General features: G+C 61.3%; 1 protein-coding gene across 4 annotated transcripts; it reads right to left on the reverse strand.

Moving 5' to 3' along the window:
• Positions 1 to 1,057: 1,057 nt before the first annotated feature.
• Positions 1,058 to 27,807, reverse strand: Mast3 (microtubule associated serine/threonine kinase 3). Of its 4 annotated transcripts, none has more exons than XM_077796341.1 (28): positions 27,761 to 27,807; positions 27,430 to 27,519; positions 19,599 to 19,687; positions 19,447 to 19,516; positions 19,257 to 19,277; positions 18,682 to 18,760; positions 18,166 to 18,323; positions 17,914 to 17,989; positions 17,508 to 17,717; positions 17,316 to 17,417; positions 17,006 to 17,138; positions 15,797 to 15,855; positions 15,432 to 15,517; positions 13,578 to 13,786; positions 13,115 to 13,253; positions 10,727 to 10,859; positions 10,387 to 10,552; positions 9,699 to 9,800; positions 9,131 to 9,253; positions 8,523 to 8,632; positions 7,228 to 7,364; positions 6,508 to 6,752; positions 5,959 to 6,180; positions 5,465 to 5,691; positions 5,101 to 5,223; positions 4,472 to 4,608; positions 4,209 to 4,393; positions 1,058 to 3,125 (listed from the first exon to the last, which is right to left on the reverse strand). In XM_077796341.1, the coding sequence occupies exons 1-28, from the start codon at positions 27,805 to 27,807 to the stop codon at positions 2,605 to 2,607; spliced, it is 3,999 nt and encodes a 1,332-aa protein (XP_077652467.1). In that variant the 3' UTR covers positions 1,058 to 2,604. The 4 variants fall into 4 exon arrangements, with proteins under 4 accessions (XP_077652467.1, XP_077652468.1, XP_077652466.1 ...); XM_077796342.1 differs by having other exon boundaries at positions 19,447 to 19,519; XM_077796340.1 differs by lacking the exon at positions 19,257 to 19,277.
• Between the last annotated feature and the right edge of the window lie 12 nt (positions 27,808 to 27,819).

The raw sequence follows: 27,819 nt of genomic DNA on the forward strand, positions 1-27,819 counted from the left end.
GAGTCGGGGCGGGGAAAACGCCTGAGTGATTCCGGAAAGAGCCGAATGTACTCCCGCGGGACTGGCCGGCTGGAGGTTACAGCGAGACAGCCGAACAGTTACGGAAGTAGCCGAATAAGATCGGGTCGGTGGAAGCCGGACTCGGCAGGAGCAAAAGACCCCCGAGCGAGTCCGGAAATAGCCGAACGCGCTCCAGCTGGTTTGGTGGAACAGAGGCTGAGCTGAGAGACCGCGGGGAGTTGCTGGAAAGAACCAAGCGTGCTTCGTCCCAAACGGAGACTCTGGGAATTTAGGCCCAGAGGCTACTGTCAGATTCCGGAAGTTTCCGAAGCATGGACGGTTCTAGACGGCGGGTGAGGGGGACCCAGGTTCAGGAAAGTGGGCAACGGAACGGGGGAAGGGCTGGCCACCGAAAACAGCCGACCGCCTCCGAGAAAGAGGCGGAGTTAGAGGCGTTTCCATGGCAACCCGGAGCGTCCGGAAACAGCCGAAAAAGTCCCGGCCGGAGCAAGAACGTGGCTGACTTGGGCGCACATCCACGATTGTTTCCGGAAACAGCTGAAGACACTCGGAACTGGGGGCGTGGCCAAGGATGTTTCTCAGACTGTCGAGAGCTCCGGAAATAGCCGACAGCACTCGGGCTGGGTTCGGGGTGGGGCACAGTGCATGGCACAGCCCCAGCAACGATCAGAATACAAAGGACACGACGATGGCTTTGTCTTTATTAACATAGCTCAGGACTCCAGACGAGTATCCGAAGGTTTTGTTTGTTTTGGGGAGAGGGCGGCGGGTCTCTAGTGTTGCTCAGGCTGGTTTCGAACTCCCGCCCTCAAGGGATCCTTCCGCCCCAGCCCCTTAAAGTAGCAGAGGCTACTCGTACCTGGCAGGCTGAAGGTTTTAAGGGTAGTTCCCATGATGGGCACTCCTAGGGAAAGGGCAGCAGGGGGCCAGGGTCGGAGAAGATGCCAGAGAGAGAATCAAGGGCATCTTCAGTCTCCGTAACCCATTTCACGTGACTTTGAACCGAGTCAATTTTCTCCCCATTCCCGTCCTTTGCCCCCTTCGCAGCCCCTCACAAATAGACATGAGACCTCCTCTTTGTAAGTGTGGCTTTTATTCACTGCCAGCTCCAGGATGGACGGAGGGGCGAGTCATGCACAGCCGAGGTCTGCCCTTCAACACCAGGCAGCGCGAGGGCTCAGGGAGGAATGCAGAGCAGGCTGCAGCGCGGGAATCTCCCTCACCAGGGGGGGAGCAGTCTCACCAGCTGCCTCCCAGGTGCCCAGCGGGTCACCCGCAGCATCACTGGGAAAGAGCTGGGGCTAGAATCTGCTGTAGCTGACATCGTTCAAGCTCTCTTGATGATACTGCCTGCAACAGGGCCTGGCAGATGCTCTCTTCTACCAGGACCCTCCCTGGGCCATCCTGGGCCAAGTCTCTGCCCCTTGCTGGGCCTCAGCTGCTGCTTGGACTGTACAATAGAAATAACAATACCACCTCCAGCCTTCTAGAGGCCGGCAGAGGGAGAAGCCATGAGTAAAAGCGCTTGGCACACAGTAGGTGCTTAATAAATAGTCATTGGGATTAGTCTTGTAAACACAAGGAAACTCAGGCACAGAGTGGGAAAGCCATTTTCCCAGAGCCACACAGTGAAGCTGAAATTCAAACCTGGGTCTTGTTGCCCTCAGCTGGCCTTCCTCATTGGAACCTCTTCCCAGGGAGGCTCTGACACTGAGGGACCTGCTGACGGATGTTTCAGACATACCATGGTCAAGGGCTCACTCTGGTGGACCTTGAACACATGGGATTTTGTCCAGAGTAGACACCCCCTCCTTGGCAGTAGCCTTTGAGGCCTGTGCCTCCCAGGGCATCGGGGACACCTGCCAGTGGAGTAGGAGACCTCTGTCTAGACCTGGTGAGCTCCTACTCATCCATCAAAGCCCCAGCTCCCACGCCCACTACCTGCAGGATTGGAGGCGGACTCTAGCAAGGATGGATTGGGGATGGCAGCTGTGACAGCGGGACGTGACCCTCAGAATCCAGATCATTGAGATTAGATTGTTTTGGGGGAAGCACAATTTGTGGACCCTCCAGGTCATATCCAAACCCGGCCTGGACCAGTGAGCTTGGTTGCATCCTCTCAAATCAATCTTGGGTTGGAAATGGGATCAGGACGGACACACAGACACAGACACACACACACACACACACACACACACACACACTTTGAAAGTACAAACTAGAAAACACAAACACACACGACTTGTCTGTCCAAAGTGCTTCCTTCTCAGCCCAGAGGGCAGGGTCTGCAGTGGGGTCTCAGGTGCCTGGGGCCAGTCTGACTATTGCTTATAAAAAGTAATAAATTAGTTGCAAGGACTCGCTGCTATTTACAACGTCGCCCGCGCCCCCATCCCTGCTCCTCCTGCCCCAAGGCCACCAGAATACCAGGGAGGCGTCGTCTCCACCCTCCAGCAAGGACCAAGATGGCTTCTGCCTTCTAGGTGTCGCAGGCTGATGTGTCAGTCTCCATCCAGGCGTGACTTTACGGAAAAAGACAGCACGAAGAACGCGTGGCTTCGAGGCCCGGGAGCGGCGCTGGGCTCAGTCCTTCGCGGCCGGGGCTCCGGGCGCGCTCTCGGCGCCTTCCACGGCGATCTGCGGCACCGCGGCGAGCAGCACAGCGCCCTCCTCCGGCGGCTCGTCGAAGCTCACCTCCTGCACCGCCTCCTGCTTCTTGAAGGAGTCTCGGCGCTCGGACAGGTGCAGCCGCCGCATCACCACCAGCTCCGAGTCCTGCCCGCGGCTGCGGCGCCCGGGCTCCGCATCCAGCCGCTCTCCTGTGCCCAGCTTGTCGGCTGACTGGCCCCGACGCAGCCGCGGGGACCGGGGGGTGGGGTGCCCGGGCAGGGGCGAGGGCGAGCGCGGTGGGGCTGCAGCCACGGGTGGACAGGCCAGCGGGGAGGGAGGGATGCTGCTCGTGGACTTGCGGCGGCCAGTCTTGTGGCGTGGTGGCCCCAGTTTGGCAGCCAGGCCATGCAGGGAGCTGGGGCGGGTGTGGCCAGCAGCGGCTGGGGAGGCAGGGCTGCTGGAGCTCGGGGACACGCTGGGTGGGGATGCGGTATCTGTGGGTGACAGGCACAGGTCAGAGCCACCAGCCTCAAGGTCCCCAGCCTTCAGGTGGGGCCCTGGGACCGACCAAACCTGCCAAAGCCCACGTCTTTCACCGCTGCCACCCATCTGCACAGGGCCCTTCCCTTGGCCTAGATTCGGCGAACTCCTACTCAACCATCAAAGCCCAGCCCTCTCTCCCCTTGCTCCAAGAAGCCTTCCCTGCCTCCCCTCTGAATTGCTTCAGTTTCTCCCTCCTTCAGGTCTGACCCTTTCCCAGTGGCGTGTGTGTCTTTTTGGTGGGGAGTGGGGGGTTGGGGGGTATGGGGTGGCTCGGGGATTGAGCCAGTGGTGCTCTATCACTGACCCACATTCCTGGCCCTTTTAATATTTTGAGACAGAGTTTTACAAAGTTGCTTATGGATTTACTAAATTGCCGAGGCTGGCCTCCAACTTGAGAACCTCCTGTCTTAGCCTCCAGAGCTGCTGGGATTATAGGCAGGTGCCACGGCACAGGTTTTTTAAAAAAAATGGTACTGGGGACTGATCCGAGGGCCTTTCACATGCTAGGTAAATGATGTACCACTGAGCCATACCCCCAGCCCTTTTTAATTTTATTTTGAGACAGGGTCTTGCTAAGTTGCCCAGGCTGGCCTTGAACTTGTGATCCTCCTGCCTCAGCCTCCTGAGCAGCTGAGACTACAGGTGTGAGCCACTTAGCCCAGCTCTGTCTACCTTTTGAAGACTAGGGGCTCTCAAGGTCAGGTCAAGTCAACAATCTTCCCAACACCCAGACCGGCCCTCCCCACCCAGCTCAGTCTCCATGGCCCCCTGTCGCCCCCCATTTTAAACCCAGATTTTTGGCGGGATCTGTTCCCTAAAACACCAGCAGCCGCCTCCTGCTTTCCCTTCTGCTCCAGGGCTCACGGTGTTCCTCGGCTGGGCACCCCCTTCCCCGACCCCCACATCGTCTCTGGCCACCCCAGGTTGCCTTTTAGGCCCTAGGAAGCTGGAAGGCTCCAGGCGGTCACCCCTGTCCCCAGTCCTGCTGCCTCCTTCCTGGGGACCAGCCCTCTGGGGACTGGGTGCGCACCCACCTGCTGGGGCGTCGGGGGCGGGGCTGCGGCAGGGCGTGGTGGGGCTGGGGGAGAGGCTGTGCGTGGGCGAGCCCGGGAGGCTCTCGCTGGAGGACAGCGAGTGGTGGAGGCCGGAGGAGAAGCTGCGGCTGGTGTGCAGCGCGGAGGCGGGCTGCTTGGAGATCTTCTTGAAGAGCGACTTTCGCCTGGGGACCGTGCGGAGGACACGATGAGCAACGGGAAGTGGGTGCCTGCGCCCCGCGTCCCCGCAGCCCGCCGCTCACCGGTCCTGGGTCTCCCGCCGGCGGCTCCGCTTGCTCCTGCGCGCCATGCGGCCCTTGGCCACGTTCTTCCGCGCCGGGCCCACCTTGATGGACGTGTTCTCCAGGGCCGTGGTCCGCAGGGAGAGCTTGTTACCGCTCTGTGGACAGATGGCAGGGTCGCCTGCGGGCCCCTGTGCTCTGGCGCTGGGATCCGCCAGGCGACGCAGCTCTGTCCCCAGCACTGAATGCCCTCCAGCTCCGCCTCCCAGGGCCCGGCGGTCCGGGCTGGGATGGAGCCCGGGGCCCTGTGCACCAGACAAGGCGTGGACCACCGAGGCCAACCCCCCGTCCATTTCTTTGCCCAGTGTCCCCCCTTCCCTGTCCACACACCCTCACCTCATGGCCTGCCACCCACAGGGTCAAAGACACAGCCCACGGTCTCCGCCCCGCCACCTGGAGCCATCTAGGACTGCCTCGGGCCCTCCCCATTGCTCATCCGTGTCCTGCGCAGGGTCCTAGGTCGGCTGCCCATGGCCACAGGGGGCTGGGGCGAGCCACACAGGGTGGGGGGGGGCAGGATGGCTTCTGGCAGGTCACAAGGGGGCAGAGGGAGGGGGACGCGAGGCCCAGAGCGGACGCTGCGCGGGCACCTTCAGCAGCAGCTCCACCACGTCCATGTGCACCAGCCCCAGCACCGACTCCCCGTTGATGTGCGTGAGCAGGTCACCGGCGCGCAGGCCCGCCTCCTGGGCGGGGCTCCCGTCCTCCACGCTCTGGGGACAGGGGGACAAGGCTCAGGGCTGGCACCCCACGTCCCAGGGCCCCAGCTGCTGCCGTCACAGGCCTCGGCTTCCCTGCACTGGGCAGTGGGGGGCATCGGTGCCCCTGCCACCGTGCGCCCCTGCCACCGTGCGCCCCTGCCACGGTGACCAGGGGCAGGGCGGAGACAGACTCCAGCTGCCTCTGCCACTGGTGGGAGCCACACTCGCAGGACACCCTGCTGTCCCCACTCACCCAGACAACGTGGTGCACGGTGTAGACGTCACTGTCACCCATGTAGACGCGGATGGCCCGCAAGCTGAAGCCGTACTTCTTGCCCGAGCTGTGGATGACGATGGGGGGCCGCAGGCTGCCGCACACGGGGGACGGGTCCCGGCTGGGCGAGGAGTCTCGGGAGGACGGGTTCGAGGACAGGGAGCGCGGGGACAGGGGGCTCATGAGGGGGCCGCCGCTGCCGTCATCTGTGGGCATCGGGGAGTCACACCCTGTGAGTCCCCACAGGGCAGCCTCCTCCCCCACGGTGGGCAGGGTGGCCGGGGGTCAGCAGCACAGACGTCCCCAGGCCTGGAGCTGGTCCCCAGGCACCAGCACTTCCTCCTCTAGGGCTCAGCCCAAGGGGACCCGCTCGGGACCCCTCCCAGCTCCCGAGTCCCTGGCCACAGCTGTCCTGGGCCTGCAGGTGACACACACCTGGGTAGCATCAGGCCAAGAGGAGCCTCCGCTGTTACCTGCTGTGATGATGAGCGACAAGGCGGAGACGGACGCTGACTTGGGCACACGTCCCCTGCTGGCCCCGCCACTGCTGGGGGAGGCCCGGGACTTCTCGGGGCCTGGGTCTCTCGGGCCCCCGAGGCGGCGGCCCCGGCCGGCATCCAGGGGCCGCGGCGTGGAGTGGCGGGCGCCCGTGCTGTTGCTCCGCAGGCGCGCGTGGCTCAGGGCCGCTGTGTCAGCTGAGGGGGTCGGGAGGTCACCCTGCGCCCCTCCTTCCCGGTTCCCACACACACAGCCACCCCGCCTCGTTCCCCATCCCTCACACCCGTCCCCAACGGCGCCCAGGAGACGCCACCCAGTCCCCTCCCTTTCCTGGAGGCGCCTTCTCTCCCTCCCAGTGCGACCTCTGTGTCCTCTGGGGCTCCCCAGCCCCATCTTGACCCTGGGAAGCTGGGGCTGTCGCCCTCCTGACCGCGGTTCCGGGGGCCTCCTGTGCACCCCAAAGCCCCCTGCAGACAGCCCCCTTCTGGGAACGTTCACCACCTCCTGCCCCCGGGCCCCCTCACCGGAGAGGCTTGAGGGCTTGGGCACCACTGGGGTGGCTGGTGGAGGGGGGTCGGGCTCCCCCAGAATGAAGACGGGTTTCTTAGGGTCCCCAGAGGCTGGGCCCGCTCCCTCGTCCTCTGAAGAGAAGGCAAACTTGGGCATCGTGTCTAGGCTGATGGTGCTCAGGAGGGATGGGCTGGGGCCCCGCTCAGGCTGCGACGAAGACGAGTGATAGGAGGAACCGGAGGACGTCCAGGACCTTAGCCTGCCGGGAGGAGAGCCGCGTCCCTCTGACCAGGTGCCTGCACCTCAGCATACGTGGCCCCTCCTGGCCATACCTCACTCAGCCTGGAGGCTGAGGCAATACAGGTGCAATACAGGGGAGGCCTCTGTGTGCCGGGAGAACTCCTATTTGACCTTTAAAACCCAGCCTCCAACGCCCGTTCTCCAGCAGACACTGATTGTTTCTGTTGGGTCTGGGCTTTGAAGGGTGAATAGGAGTTTGTTAACAAGACATTCTGGACAGAAGGAACAGTGTAAGCAAAAGCCCAGCGGTGTGAGGGTGCACAGCTGCTTTAATTTTTGGTGCGACTAGGAATGCAGAGTCAAAGGGAGTGAGGTTAGGAGGGGTCTGATAATCTGGCCAATGTGTCTGACCCTTTTCTACTGGGCCACTGGGAAGCTCCTTCAACCTCAGCAGGCTGAGAGGTTGGATCTGCCTACACCCTTGGCCCACCTACCGGACTTCAGTGCTCGGCCGACGGCCATTCTCCCCTTCGCTGCTGCGCTCCCACCCTTCCTCTCGGTCCTCGCTGTAGCTTCTTTCAGTGAAGGTAGGTGTGGGCTGGACGGCCAGGAACTCAGAGCTGCTGTAGACCTGAGAGGTGCGAAAGACCACAGGGATGAGGAGGGCGAGGGCAGCCGCAGCCGCAGCCGCAGCCGCACCAGGGGCTGGCCAGGCTGCGCGCCTCCTCTTCGCCAGGTGCCTCCGTTTAACTCCCTCCAAAGACAATGGTCTTTAGCTTGATGTACAGATGAGGAAACTTGAGGCTCAGCGTGGCCTGGCCACTGGGTCAGAGGTGGGACTTCTATTTGTGACCACAGAGTCCCACCCAGGGCCCAGCCCAAAGCAGAGCAGAGGGATTTTTGACCTAACTTAAAAGGGAGGCATTTAACATAAGCTTGTGGGGGTGAAGAATAACACCCAGCACAGCACCCAGTACTCAGCACAGCACCCAGCACCCAGCACAGCACCCAGTACTCAGCACAGCACCCAGCACCCAGCACCCAGCACAGCATCCAGGGCTGTTACAAGGAAGAAGCACCCCAAGTGTCCTCCAGCAGATGGCTGACCAACAGAACGTGGTCCAGCCACACAGAAGAACCCTCCGAGCCTTAAAGGGCAGAAGCACCAACACAGAACACAAGGTGGAGGGACCCTGAAAACATGACGCTGAGTGTCAGAAGCCAGCAAAAGGCCACGTGGCGTGGAATGTCCAGAACAGATGTGCCCATGAGCACAGGAAGCAGATCGGGGGCTGCAGGGCTGGCGGGGGCTGGGGTGCTGGCAGGGACGGGGTCTCCTTTAGAGTGGTGCTGATGCTCTGGAGCTGGACAGGGCTGGGACCGACACATTGTGACTGTGCTCAACGCCACTAAGTTGTGCACTTCAGTGGGGCCGAAAGGTGAGCTTTGCTGTACGTGTTTTATTACAATTTACAAAACACACACAGCGGGCGCCGAGGTACACGCCTGCCATCCCAGCGCTCGGGAGGCTGAGGCAGGAGGATCACGAGTTCCAAGCCAGCCTGGGAAAATCGAGGCGCTAAGCAACTCAGTGAGACCCTGTCTCAAGCAAATACAAAACAGGGCTGGGGCCAGGCTCAGTGGTCCAGTGCCCCTGGGTTCCATCCCTGGTACAAAAATAAACAAACAAAAAACCCTACACCCAGAAAAGAAAGCAGACACACAGACAGACAGACAGACAGACGCCTTGTGACACTTCCTGCGCACAGCCACACCCCGCCCAGCCCACCTTGCTGAACCGGTGGGAGCAGGAGGAGAACTGGGGGATCTCAGTGGAGGACTCCTCATCGTTGGTCTCCTCATCCTCGGAGCCCAGGTGGCGGTACCGTTCTGAACGCGCTGTGGGAGGGAGAGGCACGTGAAGCCACCGATTGCCCAGAGGTGTCCCCAAGGGCTGGGAGGCGATGCAGGGAGGGCACGGCAGGATGAGGGCACACCAGGACCAAGGCCCTGCCCGGTGGTTCTAGGGACCCTGGACAGGAATTCTTGTCTCTGAGCCTCAGATTCCTCACCCTTGGAATGGGTCGTCCAGAATTAGGTAAAACTGTCTTTCACATGCAAAGGATTTTCCCCATTTCACCAAAGAGGAAACAGATGCTCAGAGAAGACCTCTGACATGCAGTCAGTTCTGAGAAGGCGCGGGAAACAGCGCCCTTGCTCTGCCTGGCAGCAGCCTCAGAGGGGGAGAAGGGTGGCCTGGGTCCTCAGGCGGTCCCCTGAGGAGTCCCCACATGAAAACTCAGCAGGGTGTCCCCTTCTCCCCTAAGGAGGACGTCCTGGCCGACAGCCGGGCACCGGGGACTGTCCCCCACCCCGGGGACCCTCTGGACCACGTACTGTCGAAGTAGCTGGTGTCGTCCTCGGCTTCCAGCTGCGGGACAAACTCGGCCTTGTGTCGCAGGAGCCCCGCCCAGTCCAGGGCCAGGAAGAAGAGGTGCTGCTTCACCTCGTGGGTGCCACCTGCAGACGCGCCCGCAGGCTCACAGCCTGAACGGCACGCGGCCCAGGCAGACCTGGAACCCCGGGCCAGGAACCCACCACCGCGCGGAGCCCACAGCCGGCTCGGCCCAGGCCAGCCCCGCTCCAGGGCCTGTCCCTGCTGGATCCTGGGTCCCCTGGGCGGCCCCCCTCCCAGGACTTGAGGACACAGCCCCTGACGACGACGACTGCACAGGCCCAAATCCTTCCTCAACCTCAGCGTCCCCCGGGAGCCCCAGACCCCACAGCTCTCGGAGGCCGCGTGCTCTGGCGCACTCCTACGTGACCCTCAAAACCCCAGCTCCAGCCTCCTCCTCCAGGCAGCTTCCCCAGGGCAGCTCCCTCCCCAGGCCCATCCCCACTCCCGGTGCTGGGCCCGGTGCTGAGTCCCAAGCGGACACCCTCCCGGCCCTCCCCGCCTGCGTACCGGTGCCCAGCCGGTCCAGGGGGCTCTGCCGCAACAGCCTGGTGATGAGGTCCTGGGCATCGGCCGGGAGGGCCTCGTCCCCCTCGGGCCATATGATCTCATCTAAAAGGAGGGAGGGGTGAGGCGCCTTCCACACCTGCCACCGCTTCCCCCCTCGCTGTGCTCCTGGCCCTGGGTTCCCCTGTGCCCCTAAGCCTGATGGGCACCCCACAGAGGTACCCTCCTCCGGAGCCTTTCTGTCTTCTGTCCCTGCAGCTCGCCCGGCTCCTCCACCACAGCCACCTGCCCCAGGGCTGCCCTGCTCCCCTCCTGGGCACTCTCCGCCCTAGAGCTGCCTTTTCTTTTGTGCGAGCTGGGCAGGCGCTCTACTGCTCGGCCACACCCCAGCCTTTTTTTTTTGAGACATGGCTACATTGCTGAGGCTGGCCTCCAACTTGTAATCCTCCTGCCTCAGCCTCCCAAGCTGTAGGGATTGGAGGACTGCTCCACTGCGCCTGGCTCCTCTCTCTGACTGTCCATCTGCCTGCTGGACAGGGAGCACCATGATGGGGAAGCCGTCCATCCCTCTCACCCTGGACCGTGTCCCCAGGGCACACTGTCAGCGGTCAGTCCTCAGGCAGGGCCATTACTTCCCAACCCCGAGGGGGGACCCAGGAGGGCGGAGACCAGGGCCGGGGAGGGAACGCACCGCTGACCACCTGGCCGAAGAGCTCTTCAGGGGTGTCTCCGAAGAAGGGCACGCAGCCCACCAGGAATTCATAGAGGATGATCCCCATGGCCCACCAGTCCACCGGCTTCCCGTAGCCCTGGCGGAAGATGACCTCGGGGGCGATGTACTCGGGGGTCCCGCACACCTGGCGGCAGAGCGGGGAGCTGAGGGCGGCCCAGCCCAGGAGGGACGCAGGAGGGAGCAGGGGAGGCCAGGCTGGCCATGGGGTGGGCACAACTCCAGGGGTCAGTTGTCCCCATTTTCCGGCATCCCCGGGGCTGGCCTCCAGCCCAGGGGCCGCCACATGCCACCTGCTCACCTGCTTGTCCACAAACTCGCGGGCATCCTTCTCAATGTGGCCCTCGTAGAGGTTGGTGGCCATGCTCATGAGGCCGATTTTGGACAGGCCGAAATCGGTCAGCTTGATGTGGCCGAGGGAGGTGATGAGCAGGCTGTGGGCAGGGGCCGGGCGCTCAGGTGGGCGAGGCGAAGTCACCTGTCACCCGCGCAGCTCCCAGGGGACCCAGCCTGCATCGCCGCCCCACCTCCCCGCAGGGCTACTGGAAGAGCGCGAGTCCCAGGCTGTGTCACAGGCTCTCTGTGGCCCGACAGGGTGTGTCCGGTGTCACTGCTGAATACCTACTGTATACAGTTGGCCCCCTGTACCCACGGTTCCGCATCCACAGAGACAACCGACTGTGGACTGAAAAATATTTGAAAAATATGTGTCTGCACCGGACACGCACAGACACGCTCGGGCCTCGGTCCCTGAACCACGCAGGACAGCAGCGGCAGGTGCCCCGCAGGCCCGTGAGGCCCAGAGAGGACCAGGGCAGACAGGAGGACGTGTGAGGGTTATTTTGGAAATGCTGCATTTTATAAAAGAGACTCTGCAGATTGGGGTATCTGTAGGGACCCTGATCTCCAGCCCCGGGGGACACCAGGCCTGGCCGCGCCCTGCTGTTCAGAACAGTTTCCTAGAGCTGGGCGTGCTGCTGCCCACTGTAGGCCCAGCTACTCAGGAGGCCGAGGTGGGAGGACTTCTTGGGCCCACGAGTTCAAGGCCAGCCTGGGCAAGGCAGCGGGACCTGCTCTCAAAAAAAAAAAAAAAAAAAATTTCTGGGGCAGGGTGGAGCACTCGTCTGGCGCATGTGAGGCACGGGGTTCGAGCCTCAGCACCACATATAAATAAATAAATCAAACAAAGATTTATCGATAATTTTAAAAAAATTAAAAAAATGAGTTTCTGGAAAGTTCATGCTGTATGTTCATCATTTAGTGAAGCATTTATTTGTTACCATCTGTGTACCTTGGCTCTATAAAGCAACTGTGTGCACCTACTATGAACATCACTGTTGCTCTCCTATTATTTCTTTTTAGGGGAATAGGAGGGATTGAACTCAGGGGCACTGGACCACTGAGCCACCTCCCCAGCCCTATTTTGTATTTTATTTAGAGACAGGACCTCACTGAGTTGCTTAGTGCCTCACTTTTGCTGAGGCTGGTTTGAACTTGGGAATTCTCCTGCCTCAGCCTCCTAAGCCACTGGGATGACAGGCGTGTGCCACCGCGCCTGGTGCCTTTTCTTTTCTTTCTAGTGCTGGGGATGGACCCAGGGCTTGCACGTGCTAGGCAAGTGCTCTGCCAATGACACCCCAGCCCTAAGTGGGCAGAGTCCCTCCTACTTTGGTTTGTGTTCCTTAGAGCACAGAGGCCAGGCCAGATGCAGAGCAGATGTCAAATCACATTTGCTTTGTTTCACAAACTGTGATGGCTGGAAACACTGTGCTCTCAACACTCCCGTTCACATCTCCACACAGCAAGTGTCTGAGAAGCACGTGATTGTTGCCTCACATAGAGAAAGCAATCAATAAGTAGGTGGCTCTCTCCTCTGTATTCAGCAGATGCTCAATAAATGCAAAGGTGCTCAATGAGCACTTTAAAAATCATACAGAGGTTCCAAAGAAGGTAGTCCTGGGGCCTGGGGTTGTGGCTCAGCAGCAGAGTGCTTGCCTGGCACGTGTGAGGCCCTGGGTTCGATCCTCGGCATCACATAAAAATAAATAAATAAATAAGATAAAGGTGGTGTCCTACTACAACTAAAAGTAAATAATAAATAAAAAGAAGGTAGTCCTGTGTCTCCCAGTCACTTGTGGAGGTCTGGTATGCAGTAGGTGCTTACTAGATACCAGAATGTAACTATCCTAAGACTCTCAGGGAACGTGTTGCCTCTCTTCCCTAGACTAACCCACCTGGTCACTTGCTTTACACTTAAAGTCTTGCAAAGTGCACGTCCTTGTTCCCTGTACATAGCTGGCGCCTCATAAGTGCACGTTCTCTCCTTTTGTGTGGCTGAGGCTCTGAGTGCACGGTATCTCCTACCCAGTTTGTGCATCCTCAGTACATATCCCATCTCTCTGACCGGCAGCATGTCCATAAGCACGCTAGCCTTCCCCTGAATACAGCTGGTGCCTATTAAGTGCCTGTCCTCTCCTCTGTACACAGCAGGTACTTCACATGTGCCTTCCTGCCAGGAGGGGCCCCATGCTGCTGCATGGTTGAAATAGGCGGGCCCCTGGGCAAGGGAGCCTGCACCCCACCACACCACCCACGACACGCGGCCCCCAGGCCATCAGGCTGCAAGCCCCGCCCCCAGGCCATCAGGCTGGCCCACACAGGGGAGGGCTGGGGGCCCGCGCGCGCTCACTTGTCGGGCTTGAGGTCGCGGTGCACGATGCCGTAGTTGTGCAGGTACTCCAGCGCCAGCACCGTCTCAGCGAAGTACATGCGGGCCATGTCCACGGGCAGCGGGCCCATGTTCTTCAGGAGGGTGGCGCAGTCACCGCCTGGGGGAGGGGTGCACGTACATACTGCGGGTGCCTACTAAGTGCTGCTCTCCCCTCGGTACCAGCTACTCCACACGCGCACACTCCCTAGCTTTGGGTCGGAGGCGCTGTAATGCAGGTATCCCTCCGGCAGGTGGGGCTCCCGAGCAAGGCAGGCCGCATGGACATGCGCAGTAGCTGCGTGCGCCCCCTCTCCCCTCCCGACACCCCCACTGCACTCCCATCAGGGGTTCCTGAGAGTCCCCCAGGGCAGGCTGGAGTCGGCAGGGGGCAGGGCGGCGCTGTGGGGGAGCCCCTGCCGAGCAGGCAGGACGCGAACCCCACCTTCCACGTACTCCATGACCATGCACAGGTGGCGCCGCGTCTCGAAGGAGCAGAACATGCTGACCACAAAGGGGTTCTCGGCGAAGGTGAGGATGTCGCGCTCCACGAACACCTGCTGGATCTGGTTGCGCAGGATCAAGTTCTGCTTATTGATCTTCTTGATGGCGAAGCGCTGCCGCGTGTCGCGGTGTCGCACCAGGTAGACAGCCCTGGGGGTGGGGCGCTGGCTGAGCCCTAGACCCCAGGGGGTGCGCCCCGCCCCGCCCCAGACCCCAGCCTGCCCGGGTGCCTTCCTGGAGGCCCCTCGCTCTCCACCGCCCCTCCCTCCCAAAGCTGCCACCCTCCGCTGCTGTCATGCAAATGAGCCAACGGTGGCTCCTGTGTATTGGCCCCGATTATTCATTTCATTTTTCATGATTAATGGACACATAATTGTACTTATACTATGGGGCACGTGTGATCACTGGATGCACGCGCACGACATGTAAGGATGGGGACACTTCCGCCTCCTTCAACAGTCAGCATTTTTCTTTTTTTTTAACTTTTTTATTTTGACGTCTGTGGCGCTCGGGATTGAACCCAGGGCTGCTTACTACCGAGCTCCATCCCCAGCCCTTTTTTATTTTTTATTTTAAGACAGGGTCTTGCTAAGTTGCTGAGACTGGCCTCAAACTTTCGATCCTCCTGCCTCAGCCTCCCAGGTCGCTGGGATAATAGGCATGAGCTACTGCACTTGGGCGCATTGATTATTTCTTTGTGTTGGGAGCCTTAGAACTCTTAAAAAAGTTATGGGCTGGGGAAGTGGCTCAAGTGGTAGCGCGCTCACCTAGCATGCGTGAGGCACTGGGTTCGATCCTCAGCACCACAAAAAAATAAAATGGAGATGCTAAAAAAATTAAATACTTAAATGTAAATTCTTCGGTCTTTAGATGTATATAAAATGTATAATAAACTGCTGCAAGCCAACCCGCCCACAGTGCAGAGGCCCGGGGCTCCCTGCTCCTATCTAACTGGCACCTGCGGACCTGCCCACTCCTCCTCCAGCCTCCACGCCCCCTGCTGGCTGCTCTCTCACACCAGGCCTCGCCAGTTCCGGCAGGTCCACTGGCATCCAGCTCAGACTCTGTCTACATCTGAACCACTGACACAAGCCCAAGCAAGAGCGAGGGCCACTGAGGGCCACTGAGAAGCACGTGGCCAGCCCAGCTCCCAACCAAAGATCAGATAAAGGTACAGAGGCCTCAGCCGTTGCCACCCTCTGCACCTCTGACCCAGAGTGTCAGGTGGACACACAGGCCCTGCTCCAGCACCCCTCTCCCTGGCAGCCCCCTTGACCCCCACCCTTTTTCCATGGTAACACCCTAAACTGTCACTTCCACCTGGGCGTGATGTCACCAGCAACTCAGGAGGCTGAGGCAGGAGGACTGCAAGTTAGAGGCCAGCCTAGGCAACTGAGGGAGACCCTGTCTCACAGCTGGGGATGTGGCTCAGTGGTCAAGTGCCCCTGGGTTCAACCCAGGAAGGAAGGAAATAGACCGCAGTGTCCAGGGGTCTCAGCTGCAAGGGACCCGGCTCTGTGCAGAGCTGTCCGGGCTACCTGCATGACCTGCACTGCCTGCTGTATGCGTGGGGTCATCTTTTTCTTTAACCAGCCTCCCAAGCCCTAGAGTCCTCTACCCTGGGGCAGGTAAAGGCTGCTCGAGCCCATCCAAGGCAGTCACCTGGCGCCTGTGTCTCCGTGTCCCTGCGGCCCTCAGCTGCCCTGTCTGCTCGTCCAGGATGAGGGTGAGAGTCTTGCTGACAAGGGACAGGGGCTTCCAGGGCCTCAGCCATCCCCCTGCCCATAGGACTCACCCGTAGGCTCCGTTGCTGATGAGCTTGATGGTCTCAAAGTCACTCTCACATGGCTTCCTCCGGGATGGGCCAACCAGGGCCCGGCTCTAGGGGACAGGAGGGGCTCAGGACCCTGCCCCCCGCAGAGCTGGTCCCCTCCCGTGGGAAACTCCTACACCTCCTTCCAGGCTCACCTTCAGTGCCCCCTCCCACCCAGCCTGCCCTGCCCCATAGGGGACAGGCCCACTTCCGCCTCCTCTCCCCAGTCACAGGTGTTTATTAAGCACCTACTACACACAAGACCCCCCAAGTCCAGCCCTTTTATGTCTGCCTGGCCTACTCTGGAAAGAGCAGACAGGATGGGACCCTGGTGCTGCATGACTCACCTCTGGGGACTCGGGTGCTGGGGGCTGTCCTCCGTCGAGGTGACTCAGAGGCTCAATCTCTGCAGATCGAGAGCAGAGGCTTGAACGGCCTCACGCCTTGCCCCTTGCTCCCTCCAGAGTACTGTGGGGCTGCTGCTGGGCTGGGGACATCCTGACCAGGCTTCTGATCCCACCATCGAGCCAAACCCAGAGGCTGGACTAAGCAATGACTGAGGACCCTTCTAGAAGGTCGATGGGCAGCCCGGGCTTCAGATGGCTCAGGGCTCTGAGCTTCAGGCCGAGACCCCTCCCTCCACTCGGGCACTGCTCACGGGAGGCCTCGTGACTTCCAGCCTCTGGGCTTGGCAGGGGCACCTGAGCCTCCAGGGCGAGGCCTGGGTTCAGGTTAGCTCCTTTTTATTCTCGGTGCCCTTCACTCCAGGGTGCTCAGGAGACAAGCCTGGGCCAGTCGCTGCCACCCCCACGGGGGCAGACCCTCACTGCCACCTGCAGCATCTCCATTCCACAGCACCACACCCAAGGTCCAGGGGGCAGCCGTGGCCAGTCTACGGGTGGTCTGGTCCCAGGCACACCTGGGTGGACACCTGCCTGACCTCATCTTCCCAGAGCCCCAGTCTCCCCAGCTTTAATGGCAACAATGACAGGGTTACCATAGCAACGGTGCCAGTGAATGCTGGCCACGGTCATGACCATGTCCATCCCCTGCCAGCACCTTCACCGCCATCCCTCACCCGGGCAGAGTCCAACCCCTGGGCCTTTGCCTGTGATGCGCTCCCCACGCCTGCAGCAGGCCACCTCCCCTAGCTCCAGCCTTCAGCTTGGACACTGTCACCTCCTCCCAGTCTCCCAGACCACTCGGGCCTGGCCCAGGCCCAAGTCCCAGGCTGTCGTGGCACTAGATCTCCCTCGGTTCCCTGCCCCACGTAGCTGGGACTCCAGGTGCCCACCACCGCAGTGGCCTCAATGGAACTCCCCCCTCCGAGTGCAGTGCTGGGGCGGAATCTGGGGCGTCCAGTGCCAGGCAGGCGCCTACCACTGAGCCTCACCCCTGCCCTTGGCTCAGCTGATGCTGCGTTCAAAGACACGGAGGTGAGCTGACCCCAGAATCTGGGGCACTTGCCCACACAAAAAGGGCAGGGCGGAGTGGGGTCTACAGGTCCCTCGGAACGCTCCTGGGCCAGTTCCCTCACCCCGCCCGGCCGGGCTCACCCTCCAGCGGGTCCTTGGCCAGGCCCAGCTGCCCGATGATGTACTGCGGCAGGTCCGTCTTGATGCCTTGGCCCTCCCGGGCCTGGCCCTCGGCCGCCTCCAGCAAATGGTAAAACTCCTCCGGATCGAACTCCTGGGGTGCGGAGAGGGGGTCAGCGGGGCTCCCACACTTGGCTCCTGCACTTCCCGACCCCTCCCCAGGTCTCCCACCCGAGCAAGGTGGCACCCTGGGTCCTGCACAACGGGAGAACTGTCGCGGTCCTCCTTGCAAGCCCGAGACCTTGCATTTGCTGCGCAAAAGGGGACGCACCAGGCACTCGAGGAGCCGGGCCGGCCGCGAGATGATGATGAGCAGTTTGCGGACAAGCTGGACGATGAAGCCAACCTCCTCGCTGTCTGAGCGCTCGTGCGCCTGGGGAGGTGGGCGTGGCGTCAGCCACAGGCCACGCCCCTCCTCCCCACCCGTCCCTAGACCCCCCAGCCGCCAGCCCAGGCCACCCACGTCCTGCAGCAGCCGCTCCAGCTTCTCCTGCATCTCCAAGAAGTAGCGGGAGGTGACCAGGTTCTCGCCAGACTTGGCCAGGCAGTCTCGGGCCAGCTCGACGATCTGGTGATGGATGAAGCCCAGGACGCCATCCGCCAGGGCCAGCCGTGCGCCTGTCGCATTGGCTACCAGGAACTCCTGCAGGCGGCCCTCCATCTGTGCCGTGGCCTGGATGACAAGGGGACCTGGTCAGAGGGCGCGGCTGGGGAATGGCATGTGCACGTGGTACAGGACAGAGCAGCCATGCCACGGAGGGGATGATGGTCAGAGACAGAGGGACCGGCAAGGACGACACAACACCCACAGACTGGGGTGGACAGCGGCAAGGACGGCACTGGGCCGGCCCAGCCACCAAGCGGCTCACCTTGGGAAACCTCTCCCGGTACACGTGATTCATCATGACGATCTCATTGTCGAAGGTCCCTGATGTGCGCCCAGGACTGGAAGGGGGACGGGTGGACAGTTCGCCACATGGGACACAAGACCCAGCCCAGAGGAGGAGGCGAGGGGCCTGGCTCTGGGCCAAAAGTGGGGGCCAGAGGTGGAGGAGGGACAGTGTGGGTCCCCACACCAGCCCGGGAAAGGGCTGGGCCTGGGGCCCGAGGTCCAGGCCCACCTGAGGCTGCGGGAGCGGGGGCGCAGGCGCGGTGAGCGGTGGCCCTCCTCATCAGCCACACTCTCTGAGCTGCGGAAGTGCTTGGACAGGAAGCAGAGCTCGTCCGGCGTGGGCTGGAAGGGAAGCTGGTGGAGACGCTCCCTGGAGGACGAGCTTGACTGTCGGGAGGGGAAGGTCAGGGTTAGAGCTCAGGGACCACACCCCTGCCTACCTCCTAGGCATCCCTCAAACCCCACGCCCCCTCCTCCAGGAAGCCCTCCCTGCCTATATCCCCAAGTCTCCCTCGGGTCAGACCCTGGCCTCACAGGCCTGGAATCCCTGGGTCCCCCAGACTGGGGGCTAGCTGGGGTCAATGTTGGGACTGTTCAGAGGCCCCCTCCACTGACCAGGATGGGGCCTGCGGGGACAACCAGGAGGTCTGCTTCCTGGATAACTGAGACCTTGAAAAAATACCAGAGGTGTGTTCTCCCCACCGGGCACCCGCCTGTGCACCCCCCAAGGAGGAGCCCTGGGTACCGAAACGGTGGAGCTGGGCGTGTTGGTTCCATAGCCGGAAGACGGGAGAGACGCCAGGGACCATCTTCTGCCGTCTGCCCTGGAAAGAGGAACAGCAGTAGATGGCATCATGGCCCAGTCCTGGTAGCCAGTGGGGACTCTGGGTAGGTACTGTGGCTTGCAGAAAATGGCTCCGTTGGAAGAAGGACCTTGGGAAGGCTGAGCCGGGGGCACGGGCTGGCCAATCCGCAGCGTGTGCTTTCTTCCTGACCCCAGGCATCTCCTCCAGGAAGCCTTCCCTGACTACAGCTGCCAGTGTGCCCCCAATCTCAGCCTTGACCTCTAAGTTGTAGCTGCTAGGGGACACGCTGGCTGCCCCCAGCAGATCAAGGACTCCTCCAGGGCCAGAGTCCAGCCTCCCATTCACCGCACACAGCAGGGGCTCAATAAATGTTGAATGAACAAGAGACACTCAAGTCTCTGACACATTACAGGTGCTCAGTCAGCTCTTGATGAGTGAGCTGGTGACTTGTTTAGGGCCTCACTGGTTCTGGGGTCAGGTGCCCCTCGTCCTCCCCAGGGCTCATTGCAATTACCTGTCCACGCGGTGGATGTGGCTGCCGGGGCCGATTGTTTGCCAGGGGCAGGAGCCAGAGGGAGACACCACCACCAGGCAAGGGGAGGGGAGGGGAGAAGGCGAATGAGGAGCAAATCCAGCCACCCACCCGGGCCCTGCTGGGCACTGTCCCCTGTGGCCACTGTCCCCTGCGGCCGGCGACCACTCACCTCCGGGCAAAGGGGAAGTTAATGGCAGATGCAGCGGAGAAGTTCCGGGGACTGTCCAGGGGGCTGCTGCCTGCTGAGGGGGGTGGGGACACTGAGTCAGGGGACAGAGACAGGCCAGAGGCACCTGCCTGTGGCCCCCATCCCACACTCACCGGTTGGGACAGACAGTGGTGACAGAGGCCGGGATAGAGTCGGTGACGGTGTTCCCACGACCAAGCTTTTGCGGTTCCCGCTGCGGCAGCTGTCGGGGTAGCAAGGGACGAGTCAGATGGCCGGCCCAGCCTCTGCAGGGCACCACATGTCCGGCTGGGAGCACAAGTGTGGCCAGCTTGGCGGCAGGACGGAAGTGGGCCCGGCCACTCCCGCTGCACCCGCCACCCGGGTGGTTTCTCCCAGGTGCTGGGCCTGGACCTCGGCCTCACAGTGGACACTGCGCGGGGCGAGGGGACCCAGCCAAGCCTCAGGCGTCTGTGCCTGCAGCTGCTGCCCACCCTCCGCCCAGGCTGCGTCCACCGCCAGGCGGACCGCAGATAAGGCAGAGGGGACGCCTGGAGCCCCCGCTGGCTTGAGACAGCCACTGCGCCTGCGCATGCGCCCCAGGCCACTGCCCCCACCTGTGGGCAAGCCCCTTCCCCCAGGATCCACCTGAAATGCCAATCTCACGTGACAAAGAATCAGAGGACGGCGACCTGGTTTCCTGTGAGCATGCCTCCCTTGGCCCACCGCCCCTCTCTCCTCCCTTCACCCAGGGTCCCTTCTGGCCACCGGACTCCTGGCACAGCCTCTTTCACCTTGCCTGGCCTTCCTCCACCCACCTGGGCCCTGGCCCAGCCCCCGCCTTGGCAGAGGAATCGGAGTGACAAGTTCCCTGCCCCCCACCCCCAGCAGTCGCCCAGCAACGGCTGCTCTGCTCCCATGTGCGGCGCCCCCACGCAGCCACCAACGCAGCTCAGCAGAACTGCAGGGAGGCAGGCAAGGGTTGGGGCCTCTAGAGGGACGAGAGGAGTCCCAGGCAGGAGGCACAGCCCTTGCAGGCCAAGACGTGACGGCACGATCCGTAAACACAGGCGACAACCGGGCAGGAAAGAGGGGCCCATGCGTAGCTCCTTCTGGAGCCTGTTTCCCATCCGTGTATCTCCAAGGATGAAGGGAGATTCCATGAGACCCACACACGGCGCTCAGCTTGGACCCTGGGCGGGTGGGTGCCTATCATGTTGCCTTTTTCTGGACAACACTCTAGGTCCCTGACTCTTAGGGGGCACGACACCAACTCCTACCAATCCTGACGAGGCCAAGAGGAGGAGAGATAAGCTGCACCCATTTCCCAGACTGGGAAACCGAGGCCCACAGACGCCAACAGCCACAGGGATGTCCTCTAGCCTGAGAGGCACAGAGACAAAAGTGAAACCGGTAGGTTTCTGCCAAACTTCCTGCCTACCCCCCATGTACACACACACCGCCAGTCGCCACATCCTCACACCCCAGAGCTGCGGCCCACAGCGCTTGCTGCGGTCCTTTGCTGCTTCCAGTGGCATTTGGAAAAAAACACTCGGTTGGCCTCCCTCTGGCTCCCAGGCAAGGCCTTGAAACCACAGCCAAATGCAAGTCTCAAAGGAGAACTAGGCATCATCCATTCACTTCCTGAGCACTTATCGAAAGCCAACTGTTTACACAACCCTCCCTGGAGAAGGCTCAGGACCAGTAACTATCCATATGGATCCCAGGACACAGCACAGAATAAGAACTTGGCAGGAAACGGGGCCTTGAGGCCACTTTCCTGTACCCAGTCTCTGCCAGGCCCAGACACACTCCAGGGTGCCCCCAGGATCTCAGAGGAGAGTCTAAGCCCAGGACTCAGCACTGAGGTCTTTCAGCAGCTGGTCCCACTGCCCAGACTTTGCCTACCTGGGCAAACAGAAGCACCAATGAGGAACCCCAGAGGGGTTAAGGATCATCATGAGGTCACGCAGCCAGGTGATGGCTAAGTTGAAACTTGAACCCAGATCCTTAGAGCCAACAGCTCCCTCCAGAGAGACCCAGCCTTGCCTGGGTTGACCCAGCTATTTGGTCCTGACTTCCCACCCACACGCCAGCCTCCTGCAGTAAATATTTGCTTCTGAGCCAACATTTCCATTGAATGGGTCCTTGGGACAGAGCAGCTTCAGTCTTTCCGAGCTCCTCTACGGTTCTGCTCAGACCTAGAGTCCAAGGTTCGAATCCTGACTCGGTCCCAACTTGCTGCTGCCTTTGTCACCACCCCAGCTGCGACCAGGACAGAAAGATACCCAGGGACAGACAGCAAAGGGAAGCTCCTGGGACCCTAGAGAATACGTTGATCTCAAAACGTGCCCCGGCTCCCACGATGGCCCTCCGTGGCCCCTGCCATGCCGCCGGGTCACACGTCTGGCAACTCATACTTGCTGGGTCCCCGCCGCGCCTGGGCCGGCACGGTGCCCCTACCTCTTGGAGCGCTGCAGCAGCGCGCCCTTGGCCAGGCGGCTCCGATGGCCGGGAGCCGCCACCGCCGTCCAGTAGCTGGGGTCGGACATGCTGCTTCCCTTTGTGCCGCCGCCGCCGCCCGAGGTTGGGCAGGCGCGGGGGCAGCCGGCGACGGCGGGGCGCGCACCTCCGCGGCGGGAAGAGCCCCGGGAGCCCCGCGGAGCCGGGCCGGGCAAGGGGCGCCGCGGGGCCGCGGGCGGGGGGCCGGCGAGGAGGAAGCGCGCGCCCGCGAGCGCGGCGGGAACCCCGCCCAGGCGAGTGCGGGGGCGGGGCCTGGCCCGGAGGGGCGGGGCGAGCGACACGGAAGCGCAGCCGGCGGACCCGCGTGTCGGCGAGTGGGCGGGGCGTTGCTATGGTTGAGGGCGGCGGGGCGGGGCGTTTCCAGGGGCGCGGGCGGCGAGGGCGGGGCGTCGTTGGGGCCCCAGGCGGCGAGGGCGGGGCGTTGCTAGGGCCCCAGGCGTCGGGGGCGGGGCGTTGGCGGCACTTCCACAAGTGGGAGCTGGGGATCTTGCCTATTTTCCCCCAACGTAAGTCCCATCACTGTCCCCTTCCTCTTTCCCGCGCGCTAAGCCCTTCTGGGTGTGGCACTCGAGACCCACCCAAGCGTCCTGGCCAGGCTCGTGCTGGCTCCACTGCTTGGAATCCAGCGTGGTAAACCCAGCTTCCCTTCCCTGGCAGCCCTGTCGTCTTCTGGCTGGGGGCCCCTGGGAGTCCCCGAGTCCCCCACCACTGGGTACCAGGGGGAGTGTCGGGCAGATGGAACCTGAGCACCTGGCCTCCTATGCCCGTGTGTAATGGGAGAGGGCCGCGGTCCAGCTACAGTCACGGTCAGCAGTTAGCTTCTCCAGCCTCAGTCTCCTCGACTGGACGACGGGAGAGAGCTGGGCTGTCACCAGGATTCCAAGAGGGAGGTGGCGCCCACAGAGCTTCCCATTCGCCCTGCGACACAAGTCCCATAACTGTTAGCATCACACTAACTCCTGGCCTGTTTCCTCGTCTGTCACAGGCCCCGGGGTGAACACGGGGTGGCACTGGAGAGGCAGGGAGGGCCTGGCACGAGGCTGGGATTCTATGTGCGTTCACTCTGGATGCCACTCTAGGTGGAGGGATGTCTCCTTCCTCCTCTCAGGACAGTCTCAGGAAGCCATTCTGAGGGCGGTCTCTTCCTGGGCCAGGAGCATTTGGAACTCAGCTGAGGTCTGGCTGAAGCCAGACTCCATATCTGTGACCAGGAGGCTGAGGCTGAGGTGGGCGCGGATGCCCTGTGTAGAGTCCTGACTCATCCCTCTTCACAAGTCACTCCCAGATCCTCTGCCAGGGCCCCTCTATCCCCAGTGCCACTCCTAGGTGCCCCACCCTATTGGGTGTTTCCCCAGGCTCCCCAGACCTGGAGTTCAGACACCGGTATCCGGTCATTCATTCACTCAGCAAACATTTATTGAGCACCTACTCTATGCCTACTCCTGTGCTGAACTCTGAAGACCCAGTGGGGACCAGGCCATAGAATTTCCTTGTCCTCAGAGGTCCCCAGTCTGGGGTGGCAGAGAACAAACAGGAAACAATGAAGTGGACAATATTATGTCAAACGCCAAAGTGGAGAAAGGAAAAGAGAGCGGGCGCCACACTGGCCAATGGTGGCTTCAGCTGGGAGATCTCTCAGAGAGGGTCACACTGCGGCCAGCAGAGACACTGAGAAGGAAGAGCAGCCAGCCACAGGGAAGGGGCGTCCCACGCAGGAGCGAGGGAAGGGGCTGGCGGCTGATCCCACGGGCTCCCAGCTGCAGGAGGAGGAGCAGCGGGAGCCACGGGGAGCTGGGAAGGGGCGCCATCTGGGTTGTGTTTGTGAATCCACCATGTCCTCCGTGGGACGCAGGGGCTGTGGGGGGACAGGACAGGAAGGGACAGGAGGCCAGCAGGAGACTTGGACGGAATGTGGGAGGGACTGGGGTCTAGATTGCGATGGGGCCAGGAGGAGAAGTCCAGGCATTGGGACCTGTTTTGAGGGCAAGCGGTGGGGGTGGCGGGGGCCACCTAAGCTCCCAGGCCAGCATCTGGTCTGAGCTTGGTACAGGGAACGGAGCCTCCTGGTTCTGGGGATGGAGCCACAGACTCCACATTTTGTCTCTGCATCTGAGCCACGGGCCCCACCCATGTGTCCCGGACACACCTCTGCATACGCTCCATACACAAGATGCTCCATGTCACCAGCCACAGGTACACCCAGCAACCCCTACGCCCCATCACACTTGCCCACTGCCCTGGCCTCCCTAGCAGCGGCCTCTCCCAGGCCCATCTGGCCTCATTTCCCCCCACAGCACAGGGCCCGCTGCCGTGGAAACGGAGAAGGCCAGCCTTGAAGAGCTGATCCTGGCCAGGCGCAGAGGCAGGCCCCAGTCATCCCAGCCACTCAGGAGGCTGAAGCAGGAGGATCACAAGTTCAAGGCCAGCCTCAGCAACTTAGCAAGGTTCTGTCTTGAAAATAAAACAAAGAAAGGGCTGGGGATGTGGCTCAGTGGTAGAGCACCCCAGGTTCCAGCCCCATAAAAACAGAAGGGCTGCTGGGCTCGGGAGGCTGAGGCAGGAGGATCGCGGGTTCAAAGCCAGCCTCAGCGACATCGAGGTGCTAAGCAACTCAGTGAGACTCTGTCTCACAATGAAATACAAAACAGGGCTGGGCATGGGGCTCAGTGGTTGTGTACCCCAGAGTTCAATCGCTGGTACTCCCCATCCCCCCGCAAAAAGACAAACCAGAAGAGCTGAGCTCTGACCCCGCTGGCCGCCCATCAGACGGGGGCCCCCCTGTGCCCACACCCCCACGGCTCCTCACTGCTCTGGAGCAGAACCGCACAATCCCTGAGTGAATCCCTCTTAAGGTTCAGCTCTTACCCAGGTCCCTCATCCACTCTGTGACCTTGGCCTTTGCCTCTCTCGGCTTGTGCTAGGGACAGGGTAAGTGGGTCTCCAGGCCTCCCCCTGACTGGCTGCTGGTCCGGCCCCCGCAGCCCTTCTGCCCTCCCCATGGGCCCATCCCCTGTCTGTGCCTCTCCTGACCCCACATCCTGTAGGGCTCCCAGTGCCCCAGATACAAAAGCCACATTCTTCCTGCCCTTGGCCTTTGAGGTCCCAGGGGTGTCCCAGGGCCTCCCAGTGCTGCTCCTGCCTGGAACAGCCTCTTTGTCCACCAGGGTCCGCCTCATATCTTCCTCAACACCACCTCTCCCCTCCCGCCACCACAGGAGACACCCTTCCTGCTGTCCCCATTCACCCAGGCCACCAGCATTAGCGAGCACCTGCTGGATCCCAGGCCCTGCCCTGAGGACACAGATGATCATAACAGGTTCAGGTCTGGGGCTCCCAAACCTCCGAGGGAGAAAATCAACTTGAGCACACAAGAAGACATGCAGGTCGCACTCCTGGTGGGGACAGAGGGAGGGACACAAGCATAACAGATGTGACCGGGATCTGGAAAGAAGTAGGCACAGTTGCCCTTTGAGGGCTTCACGGAGCCCTGGGCAGAGGGGGATGATCCCAAAGCTCCTGGGGCCTGAGCAGCCTGCACTGAGGACAACCGGCTCCCCCAGACTCTTTGACTAGAGCAGATTGAGCGATGGGGAGAGGTTTGGGGAGGAAGTGGGGGGCAGGGACACAGGGACCATGGCCTCTAGAGCCTTGGGGGCTAAGGGGACAAATGAAGGCTTATTCCTAGGGTGCTGGGGCCTCCAGGAGGCAGAGACCCATTTGCTGGCACAGCCCGAGGTAGTTTGGCTCTGCTGCCCCCTGGTGGTGAGTGAGGCATCCTGGTGGCCTCCCTTCTGGCCCCAAACTGCCTCCATTTCCTCTGGTAAGTCTGTTCCGCCTTGCCCAACCCAGGGCTCCTTCCCTCCCCTCCTGTCCTGGGCCTCACTGGGGTGGAGGCCAAGGACTCAGAGTCAGATCTGTCCTGATGCTCTCCCAGGGCGTCTCTGGGCAATGCATTCTGGCTGTGTGCTTGTTCTCTCCTCTCCTCTATGGGGGTGACAGCAGTCCCTGCTTCTCAACTTGCTCCAGGCCCTACTCTCTTCTGTCCAAATGTTGCCCTATCTACCTCTTTGTCTCTGCCACATCCATGCCTGTCCCCAGAATATCTTTCCCTGCCCAAGGCAGTGACAGAAGCCTTAAAATTTTTCATCCTGCCTCAGGACCTTTGCATATCCCGTTCCCACTGCCTTTACCAATTTCTGCCTAGATCTGTCCATGCCTGGGCTCAAACAGCAACTCCCCATGAGTTCCCCACTTGGACGGGTCTTGTTTATCCACACGCTTGCTCATCGCCATCTCCTCCCGCTGGTTGAGAACTCTCTGGAGGAAAGAATGTGTTCCTCTTGTTCACATTTATGTTTAGCACCAGGCACACAGTAGGTATCTAATAAACACTTGCTGATTGAATGACAGTAACTTGCCTACTGCCAGGCACCCAGTGTGGGCTCCATGTTGTTCTCTCTTATTAAAACATGTGGAGGCCGGGGCTGGGGCTCAGCGGTAGAGCGCTCACCTAGCACGCTTGAGGCGCTGGGTTCGATCCTCAGCACCACATAAAAATAAAGATACTGTGTCCACCTACAACTAAAAAGTAAATATTAAAAAAGAAAAGCTTTTGGAAAGGCTGGATGTAGTGGCCACGCCTGTGATCCCAGCAGCTCAGGAGGCCGAGGAAGGAGGATCATGAGTCCAGAGCCAGCCTCAGCTACTTAGAAAGGCACTAAGCAGCTTAATGAGATCCTTTCTCTAAATAAATAAATAAGGTCTGGGGACATGCCCATTGGTTAAGCACCCCTCGGTTCCAGTCCATAACATTCTTCCCGGGACAGTGGCAAGACCCTGAGTCCTGCCCAGTCACAGAGAGTAACTCAAACCTTGACAGACTCTGGTGGCACATCTGGCCTTGATCCTTGGTCCCCAGACACACTAAATCAGAAGAATAGGATTCTCCCCTGGGCCTCAATCTCCTCAGCTGGGAAATGGGGTTAAGCAGGGACCTCCTGCCAGGGTTAGGGAGGGAATGCGGGCCTGGAGCCGGACTGGCACTCGCGCAGGCTGGGTATTCCTCCTGACCGCTCTGTCTGGTTCAGCCTGGTGCACAGGGCTCCAAGCCTGGGCTCTAGTGGTGGATTCTGGGGCTTGGGCGTGTGTGTATGCTCAGAGGGAGGAGAGTTCCATAGGTCCCCGAGGTCGAAGCCCAGAGCAGCCTGGGAATCCAGCACCTGTCTGGGGGAAGTCCTTGGGCAACAGCTCAAGTTGTGGCAGCCTTGGCCACCTGTCAGATGAGGACCTGCTGGCCAGGCCTGCAAATGGAATTTCCCCATCATGGCCCCAGTGTGCATGGCCAGCCATTATAAAGAGGGGTAAACTGAGGTCCTGAGAGGTGATGTCACCAGCTTACAGTCCCCTGGGGAGAGAGCTGGGTCTGGAGCCTTCCAAGGCTCTGGGGTGCCGGCGGTCACTTACCTCCAGGGGTGCAGGCCCAGGGAGGGGCTACAGGGGCTGCAGGGGCTGCTGGGGCTCAGCAGCGACGGGCTCTGGCTGCTCGGAGACAGACTGCAAAGAAAGAGGCCGATTGCCCCTGAGTGTGGCTGGATCCGGAGACCAGACCCCGGCAGTGGTTCTCCGGGCGAGGAGGGGCCCCAGGCCGGGGATTCTGGGTTTCAGCGCAGGCCGCGAGGGAGGGGCCAGGAAGGCTCCCCGGAGGCGGCGACACCAACCGAGACGCGGGGTGGCTGGGAGGGTGGTTGTCATCCTGTCCTCGCCGGTCCCCCTCCCCGCCCGGCGCGGCACTCACTCGAGGGTCAGCGCCGGGATGTGCAGCTTGTCCCTGCGGGACTTCATGCCGAGGCTGGG

The sequence above is a fragment of the Urocitellus parryii genome, chromosome 3 (genome assembly GCF_045843805.1).
Source record: "Urocitellus parryii isolate mUroPar1 chromosome 3, mUroPar1.hap1, whole genome shotgun sequence".
Classification (NCBI taxonomy): domain Eukaryota; kingdom Metazoa; phylum Chordata; class Mammalia; order Rodentia; family Sciuridae; genus Urocitellus; species Urocitellus parryii.